An 18,721-nucleotide genomic window follows, 5' to 3' on the forward strand; every position below is an offset into this window, starting at 1 on the left:
GAGGAGAGGGAAGGCGGCCAATGGAAAATATGCTTGTCTATTTTGTGTACATTGAACCAAGATGGCGATAGTGGTCCTGGTGGCATGGTTCTGCTACCAAATGGTCCGTAACCAGTCAAACTGCATGCATTTCCACACAAGCCAAGAACTCTGATCATCTGATTCATGCAACTAAGTCAGGAGCGAGGGGAATAATGTAAGGGCACCGTATAGACGACTGTGGGAAGCTTTACCAGAGGTGCACTATAGAGATCTTCAGGAATCCGGAAGAACATCCACTATTGAAGAATCCCTCCTGCTTTCATTTAGGTGGTTATTAAAACATAGTTACCAAAGTGAAGTAAACATTCAATTTTAACGATAATGATTACTGTGATTTATTATTATTTATTTAGTTGCGTTTAGAAACAACTCCACCATCAGCTGATGGCTCTCAGTCAGATCAACTCATGTTTCTTGAGATGGAATCAAAATGAATGAGCCACTCTGAATGTACAAATGTGAAATTCCCAATTTTAATTCAAGTGGAATATCATTTTCAAATTTTTAGCTATAACACGAAACAAAAAGGAACCTTAAGGAGTGAAATTATTTTTCTGCTTTACTTTCCTTAACGTGCCACACCGTTGGAGGTTTATGAATTTTCTGAAACGAAAAGTTATCTGATCATTTTATAGTTAGGTCGCCAAAGAGTTTTGAAGCACTAGGTGGCAGTATTGAGCTATTGTAGACGATATTAAATTATAAAAGAAGTTTTAATTTAATTATAGCTAATCTGCATTTATCTCAACAGATTGTTTTTGTAAAGAGCAAAAATCTAATTTCATGGCGCTTTGAGGACAACAAAATGATACATGGATGCAAGATTAATTTAAAAATGTTGTCTTTAAAATGGGATAAATATAAATATAAATAAAGTCAAGCTAGGGTCATGGTTAGTGGATGCACCACTGTTAGCAAAACAGTGGGAATTTACCGATTTTTTCCCCTGCGGTCATGAAGGCATCACGGACTCGCGGCACCACCGTAACCATAGTAACTGAACGCCGAGACCCGAGGATAAAAAAAACTTACTGTATGCAAAAAGTTCAAAAATAACTTATTATCTTAATAAATAATCAACCCAGGCTTAAAAGAGTGACAGCGCGATGGCGAATCTTGAAGACTTTGATGAGTTTTTGGACAAGGTTGACAAAATAAGTGAGTAATACCTGGGAACAATGTATGGATCGGTAATAAGCTAGTTAGCTAGTTGTAGGAAAAGCTAGTAAGCTACAAGTTAAAATATCTAGCAATGGGAAGGAAACGTAAATTCACATTGTATGGATATCAAATCCATACAATCTACAATAAATATAAAATATATAAACATATCTCTTAATATACACGAACTGTAATACATACAGCATTTATGATGCAACAAGCTAACCTTACTACCATTTCCGTGTCTTGCTGTTTCTATTCAGGTGAGCTCATTAAAGATCTAAATTCCTCCGATGAAGTTACTCAGCAAAGTGCATTAAAGGCAGCTAATGGCTACATTGCTGTATCGGATGAACACTGCGAGACAAAAGTCGACACGACCAGAATCAACACAAACCCACCGGCCTCTGCTTGTCAGGTAAATACCTGCGCACAAAGTCACCCTGTGCAACACAAATCCATGTTTCTGTATGTCTTGTTTCTGTATGTCTGCCTCCCACCTGTCTCACCCCACCAACAAATTCATGTGCTGTAATGGTATTCTTGCCATGGAAGGTTCACCCTCTTTATTTACATTCACAGACTCTGCAGAGTGATAATCCCGGTGAGTAGCCCATGTAAACTTATTTACACCGAATTTAAACATTGTTAAAAGCAGAAATATTGATTGTGCTCATTGCACAGCATCTCTGAGCTGACATACAAACACAAAGCTAATCATAACGACGGGTTTTTCGTTTAAGAAAATGGTGTATTATCATAAATCTTCCCATCACATTTGTCTAATAAATGGTGTATTTGTTCATTTACAAAATCAGTTAGTGTCTTAACAGCTGGTGTGAATTTTAACTTGCTTCTTGATTTTTCACAGATGAAAGTGTCGGAGAAAAATTACTCATCAGAGAACATTAGTGCTGTTGTTATCCAATTCTTGCTCAGACTTCTGTCAAACCACAACTACTAATCATACCTCAACAAAAAAATGGATTAAAAAAAACAATCAAAGCCATGAGAGTGAAAAAAATACATAATAATTTAATTAACGGAAGGACTTTGCATGTAACTTAGGCCTTACTAATTTCACAGCTCGAAAACACTTCCCAGATAAACCCTGGAGGCTGATCAGAAGATGATCAAGCAGCATAAAATGTTAACATGAAAAATTTAATTGCTGGATTTTTGTCTGAGAACCGTTAGAATTTGAAAATAAAGGAGATCATTTCTTACTAATATGGAAAAAAGCTTGTGCCTTTAGTTGATGATATGGGGCTTGAGAACTTAAGTTAAGACTGGTACACATGGAAATAGCAGCTTCTGCTGAGACAACACAATTAATCTGGAAACAGAACTACATCTGCATAAAAGCAGAATTATTTCATGGCATGATTTAAAACTAGATTTTGGCTCCAGCACTGCCTGAAAACACACGTACTCCTTGTAATGGGTGCTATCAGAGCCCATCTGTCAATCACTCACGAAAAAGGTGTTTTTTTTCCAGCTGATTTCTTTAAGGTTATGGAAAAAGATGCTGAAATCAGGCGAGTAAGGAGGCTTGAACAGGAGAAAAAGGCAACTGGTTTGTGATTTTCTGTTTCTGTTTCTGATGCATGATTACAGCATGTTTTCCATTCTTTCAACATCGCGTTCTGTTTGTTTCACTGCAGCCCTGAAAGACAGGGGGAATGAAGCTTATGCAAAAGAAGACTATGAAACTGCGGTGAAGTATTACACAGACGGTTTAACTGAACTGAGGGACATGCAGCCCTTGTACACCAATCGGGCACAAGTGAATTTTCTTTTTTTAAACATTTCATTAAAAAACAAATCAAACTAAATTCCCTAATCAAGCGTTAAACTGCTATGAATCCTTATATATACTGTTCGTGTGTATAGGCTTTGATAAAGAAACGGTTGATTACAGCCTGAAATTAAAACTTAATTATGATAAAGAAGATGTGAAATAACAGCATCTGACTAATTGGCATCTTGTATTCTATTGCATATTTATAAAAAACCTGTCACCTTGCCACTTGTGGCGTTATTGAACTTGAGGCCACATTAGTTGTTTGCACTGTTTTGATTTCCAATAATCAGCTGTCTAATGTTCTTATCTAATTAGGCTTTCATCAAGCTGGGAAAGTACCAGGAGGCCATCAGGGACTGTGAATGGGCCCTGGAGGTAAGCCACAGCTACCTTCATTTACAGCTACTTTTACTATTTTGTCAATTGTCTGTCGGCTCAACTAGTTTAACGGAAAAACGCTAAGAAAAAAAGTTCATTATTGGCTAAATTGATCCATCACATGTACAGAGGACAGAAACGAGTGTTCATGTGCAGAGGAATTCATCCCGTTGTGATCATTAGATTACCACATATTGACAATGTACAAGGCTAAATCTGTATATAGATGACGGCGCTGCACCTACACTGCTCAGGCTTTACTGAATTACCGCTGACGCGGGAGGATTTGAATGAGTTTGATGACTGGGTCAGAACATCCCCAAGATGCTGGTCTTGTGGGTCTACAGGACTTTGTATCTATCAAAAAAGGTCCAAAGAACGTAGTGAACTGGCAGCAGGGTTATGGGTGACTGAGGGTGGTGGTGTAACGCTTGGGGCAACATTCTGCTGGGAAGCCTTGGGTCCTGCCACCAGCATGGATGATAGTTTGACATGTACCTCAGCCCTGTTGCAGACCCTGTTTAGCTCTTGATGGCTGTGACTTCTTACAGCAGGATAATGAGTCCTTCCATAAAGCACAAATGGTCCCGGAATGTTTCGAGGAGCACAAAAACAAGTTTTAGTTGTTGATATGGCCTCCAAATTCCCCCAGATCTCAGTCCAAACAAGCATCTGCGGGATTTGCTGGACAAACAGGTCTGATCCTCGGAGGCTTCTCCTTGTGACTCGCTGGTCTTAAAGGCTGTGCTGCAGACATCTCAGTGTCGGATACCACAGCACAGCTTCAGGGGCCTGGAGAGGACCGCGCCTGCATGGGTCAGGGCTGTTTTAGAAGCAGAACAGCGGTTCTGGACTGGAGTGTGTCTCTTTTTACACGGCACATTTCGCTACTGCCGTGCTGTCATTGCCGAAAGAATAAAATGTTGAATTATCGCAGCATTATTTTCTGTCCCTCAGTGTAATGAAGGCTGTATTAAGGCATACCTACACATGGGAAAAGCATATTTGGCTCTGAAGAAATATAATGAGGTGAGTATAATTACCTCCTATTACATGCAGTCACGCTGTATTCACAAATTGCTCTTTTAAATTAGTAGCTGTTCTTGGTGTTTACACTACAGTAACGTGGGGTTCAATTATGATGTGCGGGCATCTTACATATAAGTCACCCTTGACCGACAGACATTTTGTCCATGAATAGCTTGGAAAACGTTATAGGGAGCATTATAGCTCAGATAACCTGACGGGGAAAGAGTCGATGTTTTATTTTTTCAGTCCAGGATGTGCTTCGAAAAGATTCTGCAAATTAAACCTGGGAAAGAGAACTTGATAAAAGGTAGAAGACTTTTTTTGTTCTTGTGATATAGTTGATTTATTTGTGATGATTCACTGTTTTTTTAAAGACCAGCCAATATCTTTAATCCTCACTTGTCATCTTTTAATCCGTCCACATATAATCCATTTTTTCATAGACCAGAATGTGTCTGATCCCCCCTCTTTACTCTCCACTGTCCCAGAACACCTGAACCAGGTAGATTTGGAGGAAAGACAGAATCAAGAGCTGAGTGCGGTGCAGGAGTTGTCCAGAGGAGCTGCCGAAGCCACGAGGATCCCTCTGCTGCTGGACAAGCTGTCAGCGCCTGGCCAGGAGCCCTTTTATTACTGTGGAGGATTTACAATTCTGGCTGAAGCCGTTACAAACAGTGAGTCTCCTTCTGTGTCTGTTGGACTGCTCTAATCCCCCCCCACCCCGATTCAATTCACTGTTCCATCCATGACATTCATGCCATTCACAAAAATCAACTCTTAAATTGAACACCGAATCAGAGCCAGGGGAGCCTCACCCCAGAAAGCCTGACTGGCTTTAGTGAGACTCTGAAGACATCTGTGATTTCAGGAATAACAACAAAAACTCCTAGCAAAGAAAAACAAAAGACAGTTTGTCATTTGCCAGGAGAATGCCACAAAACTAGTGGGGTATTTTTACAGCTCCTACTACAGTTTTCCATTAGGCTGTTATCTTGTATGGTGTCTCTGCCTCGGTCTGACTGACTCTCTTAGGGATGCGAGCGCTAAACATTTCTCTTTTTGTTCAGTGAAAGCGGGGGAAGATGTTTTGCCATCCATCATTGATTTTTTTTTATATGCCTCATATAATGACGCAATAAACAATTTCCAAATATAGTCCATCAAGATGAAGTGAAGAGGCCCACTGGAGCTCCAGCCGAGGAGTCTTTTCAATTTAATCTATTACTGAAGAACGAGCCATCCATCAATTTCACTGCTAAATACTGTTTATTACCATCAGGATCACAGGGGGCTGCAGGAGTCTGTCCCAGTTGGAGTTCACTCTAGGCAGAACACACACCATTCCCTCACACTCACACCTAGGGCCACTTTTAAGTGTCCTCTTAAGCCAATGTGCATGGAGCCCATTCGTACACGAGGAACCTCCCCATAGACAGGTCCTGTGTCTCCTGCAGCGCGGAGTCATTTCATCAGATCAAATCGAGCAAGTTATCTGCCATCATAGCAAATCTGAGGCGGAGTAAATCCTCTGATCCCGTTAGGATTTAATCACAAACATCTGTCAGGAGATGGAAGCCGGGCGCCGAACTGCTGAGTGGACTATTGTGCACCTGCATTCTCAGCTGAGTAGTAAACACTCAATAATACAAATTAGTTTAGCGGTATGTAGAGCGGACAGTTGTCGAGGCGATGCCGGTGGTGACATCAGACGCTATTAAGCCTTCAAGGGGTGTCTCAGGTACAGTTTATTAAACCGCCAGAGATACCAAGTGTTCATTCCACAGGCTCAAACACCTCCCAGTGAGCTCGAAACATCACATTTAGAGGAGTGAATAACAGAATCTGTCCATCGGTTTTGTAGATTTATGACATCTGTTCCCAAGTTCCTGCAGGTGGAGGTTCTGGAACGTGACAGGAGTTAGTGATGCTTATATATATTTCAGGGCAAATGTGAGCCATGGGTGGGGTCTGTCAAGAATACCAATATTTCTGCAAAAATGAGCTTTGGTTAAATCATTATTCACAGATACAGAGAAGGGGGAACCAGCGGGTGGTACCCTGAATGTTTCTGACCCACAGAGTGACTTTGAAACTACTGACTGTTTTTAACAAATTCACAAAGAAAAGGTGTTTTTTTTCCCCTTTGATAGGAGCTTTAGTAACTTTAGTAATCAAGGTCAATGGCCCTAACTAGATGTCAGATGAATCACAGGCTCAGGGCATCCACTGTTAAAAAGACCCCAATCCTTGTGTTATGATCCGTTTTTCTTTTCCCCCGTATTCATTGCAACATTGGCACCAAAAAAATCTGAAGAGTTTAATCCCTTTTTTATCTTTATTCAGTTGAATAACACTTTAAGGGCAAATGACAGAAGGCCGATCTTGCTGCACCATTCAGCTGAAAAGGGCAAACATTACATAACTCACAATTGAAAGCATCTCAGCAGGACATTACGAGTCCAAAGCTACTCTTTCGATATCTCCAAGTACACTAATAATGGGCCCCTTCTCACGGCACCTCAACCACCAATCCACCATATATTATTTATCCTTTCTTCTTTTGCCCTTGACTGTAAGCGGGTGAATAATGAATGCCAAAGTGAAAGACAGAGGTGGAGCGTCTCTCTGGAACCCGGTGGTGATGTCGAATCTTCTTTCTCTTCCCTGCTAACAGGTACCAGCCAGACCCTTTTCAGGCTGAACAATGGTTTTGGTATCATCATCAGCAATGACGTGGTGAGGAGGTAAGGATACCAGAGGGAGTGGTAGCTGTCGGCACTCTGCAGGGCTTTGACAGATGAACCGAGAGAGAGGGCCATGCAGACAATAATAGGCCAAAGTGCTGAGATCATGCTCTGCTTTCCGCTCTTCCTCTCTCTGATAGCTCGAACGAACAATAGGGCTAAGGTTCTATTTTTTGCCTTAGGTAAGGTGTAAATAATAAGAATCAGAACAGTGAGACCAGCATCAATTGTATTACCACATGCAACACAGAAAAGTGCAAATAACTGAGATAAGTAACATTTTACAGCAAGGATGAATTATTCTAATCAGCAACTATAAGCTGATAGTGAAGTAAAAGATGGCGGGACATGATTGCTTTTTGTGGCAGGTTATTTAAAGTTTAAATGAATTTGATTCAGCTCGATGATCTGAGTGTTTCAATGCATTCGCTGAAGGTGCTGCATTGGGTTCTTTTTACAGATGCCTCTTGCCGAAAACAAAAGCCCCAGACAGCCAAGAACTATGTTTGTCTGTCCTGAAATTATGGAAAGTGGCTTGTCGTGGAAACGGTAAAAGTTTTATTTTTTACATCATCATTATTTTGATGAGAGATTGACAACAGTGGGCTTGGTAATCTTCTCTTTTTGTGTCATTTTAACAGGTAGAGTCATAGTCAGATATTTGGTTCCTTTTCAAAATCAAGTAATACAGGAAGAAAACTCTGACTAATGTTTTAACGGCACCATCCTTGACTCAGATAAAGTTTTACATATGCAGCTGAGCAGGAAGATCAAAACTTTGAAATGAAAAGGATCCTGTCAGGCACAATGCAATCTAATAATAAATGAGGAGGTTGAGAGTAAGATTACCTGTGATTAGATAATGTCTAGCACTTTTCCCATTTGAATACTGTACATACATTCCACCGAACCGAATCCATACTCGGTCGTTTCTCAGTCCTTGGGAACAGCAGGACGCTGTGTCCTTCTAGCTCATTCTTCGCGCATCTGTTTGTTTCCATTTGATTTCAGCTGAAAACCTGAAGATTTTGATGGAAAGCCCGGTCAGCAAGCGGTCTATTGTTGAGCTGCTAACATCAGACAATCCTGCAGTGCAGCAAGGATGCCTGGCGCTGTTGTGTTTGTACACACAGACGCCATATGGAAGACGACTGGCCACCGACAACCTAAATGTGCACATGTGAGCACTTTTACTCTATTGATGAAACAAAAAGAATGTGCTTGAGTCAAAATATTTCCAATTAAAATGGAATTAGAAGCTCTCTAATAACATCTGCTTGATGAATATTCAACATATTGCTGCAAAGTTATCGTTAAAATTGTTGCAGCAATTTTTTTTTTTGAGTTTCTGTCCTTTAATCCTCTCTCTCGCTCTCTCTCTCTCTTTCTGTCTTTTCCTTGAATTGGCTGTGAAGCTTAACAAAGAACCTCATGTGGTCCATCACAATGCAGCAGCAGCAGCGGGAGGAAGCAGCAGTCACCGTTTTGGAGAACTTTGCTGCAGAAAACAAGTAAAACAAGGAGCTTAACAGAACACCAGCCTCAAATCATTATTAATATATTACTGTTGAAGGTTTTTAACAATCTGCCATCATATCAGATGGACTCCACTGAAAAACACGAATGTGATATCTTCAATTATTCATGTGCGCCATCCAAGTGTTAGTGTCCCTTGAAGGGAAAAAGGCTCTCCACTGGTCTCCCTCCTTGATGCCTCATGAAAACAGGCATGAAAAGGCAACACAGACTCTCCAACTCGGCTGGAAAGAGGTATCAAGCAGGGAAACAGGGAGATCGATTTTCTTCGTCTAAAGGACAAATACGGGGATCTTTTTTCACAGACATAATGGATCCATGTCCAAGGCCACAAATCTCAAATCACACAGCAACTTTTGGGGATTTTCTTTCCTAAATGTTTAACATTTCTGACAGGTTTTTCATTCAGCTGAGGGACGTGTTGGCAGATGCCGTCATTGTTCCATTTACATCAATACTGGTAAATACATGCCGGACGTTTCATTTGTTTGCTGCCATTCTGCCTGTGTCGTGACAGATGTGCACATTTCCTCTTATTCCTTTCAGAGAACTGTCAGCAAGTACGATCAGCACGTTCTCGTCTCGCTCATGTCGGCCGTCGGTTGTCTAACCCGAGACGACGTCATCCGCTGCAGCTTCGCTCACAATGCAGACTGCTGGATGGCCTTGGTGGACGTTGTTGTCAGTGAGACTGGAGCGTAGCTGTTGTTGAAGGTTTAGCTGTTTTTGTGTTTCATTTACGGCTGAATCGACTGTCATTCCAGAGCAACTGCAGAGCCTGCGAATACAAAGAGGTCCTTTATGCTTTGCTCGGTTTTATCATGAATTTGTCAGCAGTCGCTTCTCCAGCGATCCAGGTAAGATAACAGTGTTTTACTTGCCCAGCGAAGAGTCAGTTATCCAAATAAACACACAGTATGCAGCATAGAAGACATATTAAAAGCTGATGGAGAACTAAATGTCGCAGATAGTAAGGTGAACACTTGTCCTTGTCTGTTTCAGGAGCATGCTGCTGCCCTGTGTATTTGCTGTGTGGACCTACTGAAGGATAATAATGGGGACATTGTGACTGTGGGTGAACCTTCATTTAGCACTTTAGCAGTGTCCATTTAAAAATATCTTATGGAGCTCTATTTTCTAATTCCCAGTCATGGTTTACTTTGTTTTTTCCCTTTGTATGGATCCAATAAATCCACTATAGTAGACATTTGTCATGAATAACAGGACTCTTCTAAGGCCTCGGCTAGTCCCAAGTCTTCAGAGGAATCTGTTAATTGTCATTAGATTTGATTAAAGCTCCAGTTCCAGGTGCTTCTGCCTCTATAATGACTCTTGCAGCCCTTCTGTGCTTCTGCGACTGCCAACAGAGGCCCAAATTTCCGACCATCTGTCCCTCACATTCAAAGCTCACCCTCACGTTTGAGACTTTTCTTGCCCTATTGCTGCTCTGATCCCTCTGACCCCTTTCCTTTTCATATTTATGGGTTATATTACATAAATGATCATAACGATCGGCACCCCCACCGTGTGATCCCTTCTCTCTGACCACATTGCGCTCAAGAGAACTAATTTAAGGTCCAACTTTGACTCCCAAGTACATATAAAATAATTTTGCATCGAATTGAGGCTTTTATTTTAAAAATACCCAAAACAATTAATAACAGCGAACCAAAACAAAAACAAGCACCGTGTAGAGAGTCTGGGGACAAAATAAAATATTTTTGGGGCAGATGAAAATGAACAAAACAGACAAAGCATATGGGGGTAATCATTGGAGGTAATCACAAGGGGGTGGAGCTCAGGATAAAATTGGCATTAATCACTTTGTTGCCACCAGGGAGCCGGAAAACTGCAAAACAAAGTTATGCACTTTCATTTGGATAGCTGTTTACAGTAAACAGTCTGCTTACTTGTTTACAGATGAGGCAGAGCTGTCCCTTCCCCAAAGTCTCCATCAGTTATATATATTTAATGAGTTTGGACAGACATTGGTGTAAACAGCAGGTGGTAACAACGGTCCTATTTTCTTATTCTAATGCCAGTTTGCTGGTTTGTCTCCTAGAGAGCCGCGGGGGTGCTGAGCACGGTGCTCCCTCAGTCCTCCGAGGCTGTTCACCGCGCTCTTCAGCAGAACGTGGTGGGTATAATGCACCGGCTGCTGAAGGTATGTACACACAGGCAAAATGTTTGCATCCTACTCAACATTGTTTTTTTTCACCCCCCCCGCAATCGTCAAATATTGACGTGATTAAACAGATTTTCAGTATTTGCCATCGCTGTTTAATCTAAACGCGTTGTTATTCCGCATCTGTCTGTCCAGAGAAACGAGCCCAGGATTACTAAGTACGCCATTCAGACTCTGGCGGTGTGCACTGCCGCCAGTCGCCAGGCACGGGAGGAGCTGCTGAGGTCTGATAAAAGTAAGGAATGATTGACACTCCCCTGATCTTTGAATGTGTGAGCATTTGACCTAAATGCAAATGATGTGTTTATAGGCTTCACACAGCAGATGGATGAACGACTGGTGTGCTTCATGGGACTTCCCTCTGATAAATTTTGACGCTTTGTTGTCGTACAGAACTGTCTGATTTACGTCACTTGCTGGGCTCCAGCTGCGACGAGACGGTGTCGGGAAATGCAGCCCTGTGCTTTGCCCACTGCCTCGAATTAGAGGGAATTGCCAGCAACCTGCTGGGCACTGATATTGTGCTGCTGCTACTCCGGCACGCAGCAGCGGACGCTACCAACACAGACGTGCAGAAAAATGCGGCCATTGCTCTTGGGAAGCTGTGCCGCTCTGAGCCCAGGTGCCTCGCTTACCTCGCTCCGCTGATTGCATCTACACTTTTAATATCCTCAAGAATGGATTCGCCCAGGATTTCAGATATATTGTGTTTACAGTAGTTTAATGCTGTTTTAATGCTTTCCAGGCACGCGGACAAGCTCAGAGAGATGAACGGCCTGCAGATCCTCCACTCCTGTATGAAGCTCATCTCGTCCACAGAAGCGCCCGAGAAGCGTGGACAATAAAGACAGTGTGTCTGAGTAGATTCTCAATCATCCAGGTTATTGTATCCAAGGTAGTGTTCTATGTCAACTGGACTGGGTTGCTAATGATCTGGGTGGTCACCTGAGAGTCGTTAGCAGGGCCACCTAGATCATTAGCATCCAGATGGTCCACAGGGGCTATATTTTCAAGCTCTCTCCCCAGCGATTTCAGAACTGAAGAAGCCTTCTGGATAGAAGGCGAAACATCTTCAAGAGAAGAAACCCAGTCCAGTTGACAAAGAAAACTACCTTGAATAAGGACAGTGAGTTTGACGCAATGTGTCCAACGTGAAATTTCATTTTGTATCACCTGTGTCTCAATCTCACAGCCCTCAGTGCAGAGAGGTGGTTAAAAGTAAGAGTGAATCGTCACGAAAAAGAGCGTGAATCATCCACACGACTAAGAGTTGGATCATTTGAGTGAATTTTCCAAGGCCAAGATTAGCGCTGTGGAACAGCACAGATCTCCTATTATGTGACAAAGTTCATGTCTGGATGATGATGGATCAATGATTGTGGCTGAGGAGCAATTTTGCAATTTTCCTAGTTTTTGCGAGGGAGGGTGTCGCACGACAGTTTCACACGCCATCACACTTTTATTTCATTATGTTATTACATTGTAATGTGAACAAGGCCTTGCTGTGGGTGAATGGCTGACAGGGCTGTTATTACAGCTAACTGCTGCTGGCTGCACCAGTGCTGCGTAATGGCTGCTCCACACTGAGCAGGGTCCTTGCCTGAAATTAACCGTGAACTTTCCTCGCGTGCCGGGTCTGCGTGTCTCTCACAGGCCTCATTTTGAGCGAAAATAGAAGCTTCACAAATTCATTTATTGAACACGACTGCTCTTGTGTTGTGTTTTTGTCTCTCATCAGATGCATTTCCCGCCCAATTAGTCGACGCCGACCTTGCGCTCTCATTGGACAGAGTCCAGGCTGCCACCCATGGCGCATCGTGGCTGAGAGGATCGTCTGTCAGGCGTTGATCCACAGTGAAAAGATGTTCAAAGTTGCTTTCAGAGAGAACTTTCTGGAATCTATGAAACTGTCATGAAAGGTCATCTGACCTCCGGTCACATGATGTTTACCAGGCTAGCTCAGACAGCGATGCCTTCACTGAGACACTGCGGCCTTCATGTCAAGGACACAGCCTTCTCCCCTTAAGACATTTATAACTCTGTTCTTTGTCCATTTTTCCCTTCCCAAGTTTTCGAGAATTCCTGGCAAGTTACTAACTTGTGTGGGTGTGTGCCTCAGACTTGCCTCAGCACTACTAATTTAAGCAGTTGATGGATGAACATCATCGCGTTGGCAACCTGCTGGGATGATTATACGCTCACTTTACATTGAATCATCTGTCGGAAATTTGTCTGACATCCACCAAAACAACTGTTCAGAACTCTTTTGATCTTGTGTTGCTGACCTGTGGAGCCAGAAATAGTCAGTGTGACATTTAATTTATGTAAAACTGAAGTGCAGTGCTCCGCTCTGAAGGATGACATCTGCTTTCAGACAGTCTCAAGATATTTTAGAATTGCCTTTTTCCTTGTTTAGATAGATAGATAGATAGATAGATAGATAGATAGATAGATAGATAGATAGATAGATAGATAGATAGATAGATAGATAGATAGATAGATAGCTTTTAATGTATTAAAGAAAATTTAAAAATACCACAGTAAATGAAGGCGTGCTGATTTGTGATACATTTTTTTTAGTCATAAAGGGATTTGAGTGGCAGTTTTGGCCTGTGTAGCAACTGCAGTCGAGGGGAGAAAAAAGAACATTCTCAAGGTTACAACACAGACAATCAAAAGGCACAACTGTCACTAAAGGTCTGCTTTGAAAAAAGGGAAACAGAATTGGCCACGGCTTTGTTGCAATACCTGCAGATAATTGACTGCGACACGCCTTTCCTTCCCTGACACCACATCAGCGGCTCCCTACAAAACAACACAGCAGATAGAGAGCGATTGGTTCCCTGAAAATGGTCGAAAGGCTCCGTAGCAAACTGTGATGATGACCCTTCTGAGCCGAGGACTCTTAGTAAATCAGAAATCCCAGTGATCCTAGCAGGAAAGCGTGCTGATCACCCCTGATTTCATCACAGGAAAGCATTAGAGACATGGATACTTGTATCCGGCTGATGGGGGGGTGTTCCAAACATCTGCTCGAGTGATTAATATCTTTCCTCGATGTGTAAGTGCAATAAAAAGTGAGGAAGAAACTCTAAAAGTCAAGCCGAGGAAGAGCTCAGTGTGATCTCTGCCAGATGTAATCCATCTTCCAAAATGATGCGTCAGAAGAGCGTGACAAACTTGTGTTTGACTGGGCTGTGAAAAAATCGAAGACCAGAGTCCACAGAGACATCTGTGCTGCCGCTGTGCTGTCAAATTACGTTTAATCAGGCCGTGCCGGTACAGAGGCCTGCCTCCTGCTTTAAATCTCAGCCCTTTTCCAACTTCCTAGCTAGTTGATGCTATGTTGATATTCCACCAACGTAAGAAAGGAGCAGGAACGGACAGTCCTGAGCAGAACACTTCCACTCTGCCCAGAATATACAAAATGCATCCTCTGCAGTCCTCTGTTTCACCCCAGGAGCTGCAGGCAATTAAAACTTTCCTTTCCCTCCCTGACAAAAGTACCTTGGAAGGATGTAGGATTTTTCATATTTCCTGGAATTCCCAAGAGGCGGAGCTGAGTATTGACCAGCGCTCACACCTGCGGCTCACACCTGCGGCTCACACCTGAGTTCCTAGGACTTTTAAGCGTATTTATTGAGAGAAATAGCTAATAAGCTAGTCACCACTGGACCACTCCCAATCCATCTGATTTGAACAAAGTTCTCAGAAAACAGATTACTAGAAATAATTTAGCCAGGTAAATAAATTCCTTTTAATAAAAGTTCGTGGAATTGTGGATAAGGGATAAATGTTTAATCAAAAATACATGATGTGAAGAAAAATAGCACGGAGAGAAAACACGGTCAGTATATATATAAATCAGACCAAGGTAAAACTGTAGAAGTTTCACATGAACAACAGTAGAAAATATACTATGAAATGATTTATCCAGTACAGAAAAATAGGCCTCCCACAGCTTCTTACCAAATAGGCTATTTATTCCAAACAGCCTTTGAGTGTGTGAGTGGGATGTTGTAACTTACAACCACGCCTGCATTTAAAACACCCCCAGTCTTGCTCAAATGTCAACAAACCCAAAACTCCAAACAGCCAAATTGACTCTTGCCCAATGTTCCTCATCCACTTCAGCATCTGTAAATGCTCCGATCCACTCTGGAGACGCTCAGCACTGTCAGCAGTCTGTTGATCCCTGAGGGCAGCAGGTAAACCAGTTAAGAACAACACGAAATCCCACAAGTGAACTTGTTCTCCGTGCTGTTGTTTTCTTCAGACTCAAATTCAATTTGATGGGGCCACTGTGTGCTGGCTTACTCTCAGGGTGACGATGAGCAGCCTGTTGGGTTGTCAATAAAAAAATCCATCCAGAGGAGGCACAAAGCAATGTTATTAAAGCAAAAACTTCATTATAAGAGTCAGTAATTGAAAATCTCCTGATGGCTCATAGACAGAAAGAGGAATTGAAGATAAAAATAGGGGGGAAAGTGTAGAGTGAAGGAAATAACATGGAAACAGCAAGAGTGGGGAGTTAAAGTTAACCCTTGCGTTCATATTGTAATGTTCATAATGTTCATATTGTTGTTACTCCGCCAGTGTTTGTGGGTCTGATGGACCCGTTGCATTTTGTGGCTTTTAATGCCGCACAATCAAACACTTTTATGTTAAAATAATGAACAGATGCTTAGCTTATCCCAATTACAAGCAGTATAAACAATATATATGGTTAATACTTGCCCTTTACCTTTGTTAGGTCACATTTATAACTTATTATTTAAAACATAATAAAGAAAATCAAGATATGAGTGGGAACAAATTTACAAGTGAAGCAAGGTTTTTCAAAACTACTGACTTTTATTTTAACTTGAAATTTAACCCATTCAGGTGCAAAACACAAGCTGGGTCCCTCAGACACCACACTAGGGTTAACGGACAGACGGACGGACGGATGGACGGACAGACGGACAGACAGACAGACAGACAGACAGACAGACAGACAGACAGACAGACAGACAGACAGACAGACAGATAGATAGACAGATAGATAGATAGATATAGATAGATAGATAGATAGAGATAGATAGATAGATAGATAGATAGATAGATAGATAGATAGATAGATAGATAGATATAGATAGATAGATAGATAGATAGATAGATAGATAGATAGATAGATAGATAGATAGATAGATATAGAGGTCAGAGGGAAGAACAAGGAAGCCCAAAAGCAGGAACAGTCTTTGAGAAAGCTGCGACTCAAAGCACAACAGAGCAAAAGACGCAGGAGCAGGAAGACGACAACTGTTCCCCTCGGACCGACTGCAAATACCATAAAATTAGGTATGGATGCCAAGGTCGTGTTAGAGTGACAGACTCGTCCTGCTGCAGTAGTCGGGGGTCAGTAGTTTACTTGCGTGAATTTTCTTAATCAGATGAAAAACAAGGGACTGGAAAACCGGAATCCAGTGTTTACATAGATCGAATAATCAAATAATCCAATCCTAATGTGGACTGGATTATTATTGGATTATTCTCTACTTTATTGAGAATAGCAATATTTTGACATGTGCAGAGTTGTTTAATTCCCCTAAAACAACCACAAATGAAGACTTATACTCTCATCTGTGCTGCCAATAATCCATCACGGAAGTGCAAAACGGACAGAATGGAGATGTTTTTCATGTTCTGTTCTGTTTATTTTTTTGCTTTGTAGTAGCTAGCCTTCAAGCTTTTCCAGCAAGTTTTAATTTGGCTGATGGTTCGATGAATTCCGCATCCTCCCACGTTTCATCTGAACTGTTGGTCTTTGTTGATCCCTCTCAGGGAACAATTTCTTTCTGATTGAGCCGAATCAGATCAGAATCTTCCAACGGACCCATCTACATGACACATTTTTATTCTAATCAGCCCTTTATTTCAAGTGTCGGTGTCCATGTAAACACGGTTATTGAGTGAGATTAAAAAACACAGCAGCCTGTTCCCACCGAGCACTACGCTGTAATCTGAGCTTGCTCGGCTATCAAAAACCACATCTTTCCCCCCAAAACACATCCGTCCACTGAAACAGACCTACCAACAACGGTCGGGTCAAGTCTGTTGAACCGTGGATGCTAGCTTAGCGAACCAAATCCCAAAACGTGTCCATGCAGCAGCTGAATCAGCACAGAACTGGCTTAGGGGCGTATTGTCACATGGTTCTGCTGTTGGCGTGCACAGCTGGACGCCTGCGAGCTTTATTCAGAGCGTTTCAATAATTCAAAGCGCTCCAGATCAGAGCCGTAAATGCTGCTCTTCCTGTCGAAGTCAGTCAGTAGAGACATTTGACTCAGATTTTTAAGGACCTTTCACTACTGCAGCAAACGTACAATGACTTTAAAGGCCATCAGCGGGCTAGTCCGCCAGGGGCTCTTGTTGCCTCACCAAGGCCGTTCTACCCCTCAGCTCATCCAGTCCTCCCCCCACTGACATGGCTTCAGGTCCAGCCACGCTCATTTAATCTGTCAGAGACGACAGATGCTCGGCGTGCGCCTTTTGATGGTAATAAGATGAGATCTGTAAAGACTCTAATGGCATCAATGAGCCCTAAAGCAGAAAAAAAAAGAAAGAAAAAGAAAAAAAACAATCAATTTTCCCTCTGCACGTCGTCGGCGCTAAATCTTGTGCCATTTGGAATGACAGGCTACATCACAACTGCAGCCTCACGAGGATAACGAGATCAGTCTTTGAGAGAACGCAGGATGTGTAGGTTCCGATGCTGAACGCGCAATTACCACAGGAGGCGTTCGCCCTAGCTGATAATCTCTCAGAAAAGGAAGGCTAGAATGACGCCTAGGCTAGGACCACCCGCCCACCAGCCAAGTAATGAGGATTATGAGGATATTGTGGTTAAAACCTGCAGATGCTGTGAACGACTGTATGCAGCGCACGATGATTCCTCATGTGTGACTGTGCAGCTTGCAACAAAACAAGAATAGCTGAAAAAAGGACCCGTCAAGAAGGCCTGGTGTCTCTGAAGCACAGCGTTGACCTGCAAAAACTCGCTTATGGAGCAGCTTCACTTGCTGCTCGTGCACCTGATAACGAGCTCCACGTCTGATTTTCTGATCGCCGATACCGCATTTAGAATACTTACAGAAATGTCTCACTCCGTCTTCCGTGATGGAGCCGCTTTTATCATTGAAAGTTATCAAAATAACACACAAAAACAGGCGCTTGGCACATCAAGAGGCAGTGACCCGCAAACACAAGACACGGTCCCAACCTAAAAAAGACTTGAGTCAAATGATCCTGAGAGCAGCGGTGTGTTCAGCGTGTGTTCCGTAGCACACAGGGAACAGGCCAATGGCGAGCAGTAATGGATTGGGCCACAGTGAATCAGGCCAGACAGCTAAAAAAAAAATAGATCAGGTGAAATTGATTCCACCCCCCCACCACAAAACAACACAAATTCATTAAAATGTTTAAGGTGACAGACAGTCCTGATAGAGAACCGACTGTCAACGCCTCAGACCACCTCCGTTCTCCACCCTCTGGAACCGAGAGCACGAGGAGATGTTGGGGAAGGGAAGGGGGGGGGGGGGGGGGGTTCCAGCTACTGTAGCAGCTGGACTCTTCTCAAAATAACAGATTATAACTGAGCAGTCATCTCCAGGTTATTGTTACGTTCTTTTAGCTTTTTAATTCCTTAACTGATACGTTGTTAAGGACATTACATTTCATTGTGAATTACTTGAACCTACTCTAAAGCCAAAGGTGGGTTAAAGGTCATGTTTTCTATCAGCCTTTCACACTGGGATGGTTCACAGATGGACATTTTTATTGATTTTTATCCACAATTGCCCA

General features: G+C 42.4%; 1 protein-coding gene across 4 annotated transcripts; it reads left to right on the top strand.

The window, feature by feature from the left end:
- The first annotated feature begins 820 nt into the window (after positions 1–820).
- On the top strand, positions 821–13,424 carry ttc12 (tetratricopeptide repeat domain 12). 4 transcript variants are annotated; one of them, XR_008953010.1, is made up of 22 exons: positions 821–1,200; positions 1,467–1,621; positions 1,786–1,807; positions 2,702–2,779; positions 2,868–2,989; positions 3,323–3,382; positions 4,343–4,414; positions 4,661–4,721; positions 4,903–5,088; positions 7,089–7,158; positions 7,619–7,707; positions 8,170–8,338; positions 8,574–8,669; positions 9,091–9,154; positions 9,241–9,375; positions 9,459–9,551; positions 9,697–9,765; positions 10,757–10,858; positions 11,015–11,114; positions 11,273–11,501; positions 11,625–11,774; positions 12,618–13,424. XR_008953010.1 is itself a non-coding variant. In XM_057049728.1 (22 exons), exons 1-21 carry the CDS (start codon positions 1,149–1,151, stop codon positions 11,722–11,724), a joined length of 2,124 nt encoding a protein of 707 aa, XP_056905708.1. In that variant the 5' UTR covers positions 821–1,148; the 3' UTR covers positions 11,725–11,759; positions 12,618–13,424. The 4 variants fall into 4 exon arrangements, 3 of the variants coding, with proteins under 3 accessions (XP_056905708.1, XP_056905706.1, XP_056905709.1); XM_057049728.1 differs by having other exon boundaries at positions 11,625–11,759; XM_057049726.1 differs by having other exon boundaries at positions 822–1,200; positions 11,625–11,729.
- Positions 13,425–18,721: the final 5,297 nt, after the last annotated feature.

The sequence above is a fragment of the Takifugu flavidus genome, chromosome 12 (genome assembly GCF_003711565.1).
Source record: "Takifugu flavidus isolate HTHZ2018 chromosome 12, ASM371156v2, whole genome shotgun sequence".
NCBI lineage: Eukaryota > Metazoa > Chordata > Actinopteri > Tetraodontiformes > Tetraodontidae > Takifugu > Takifugu flavidus.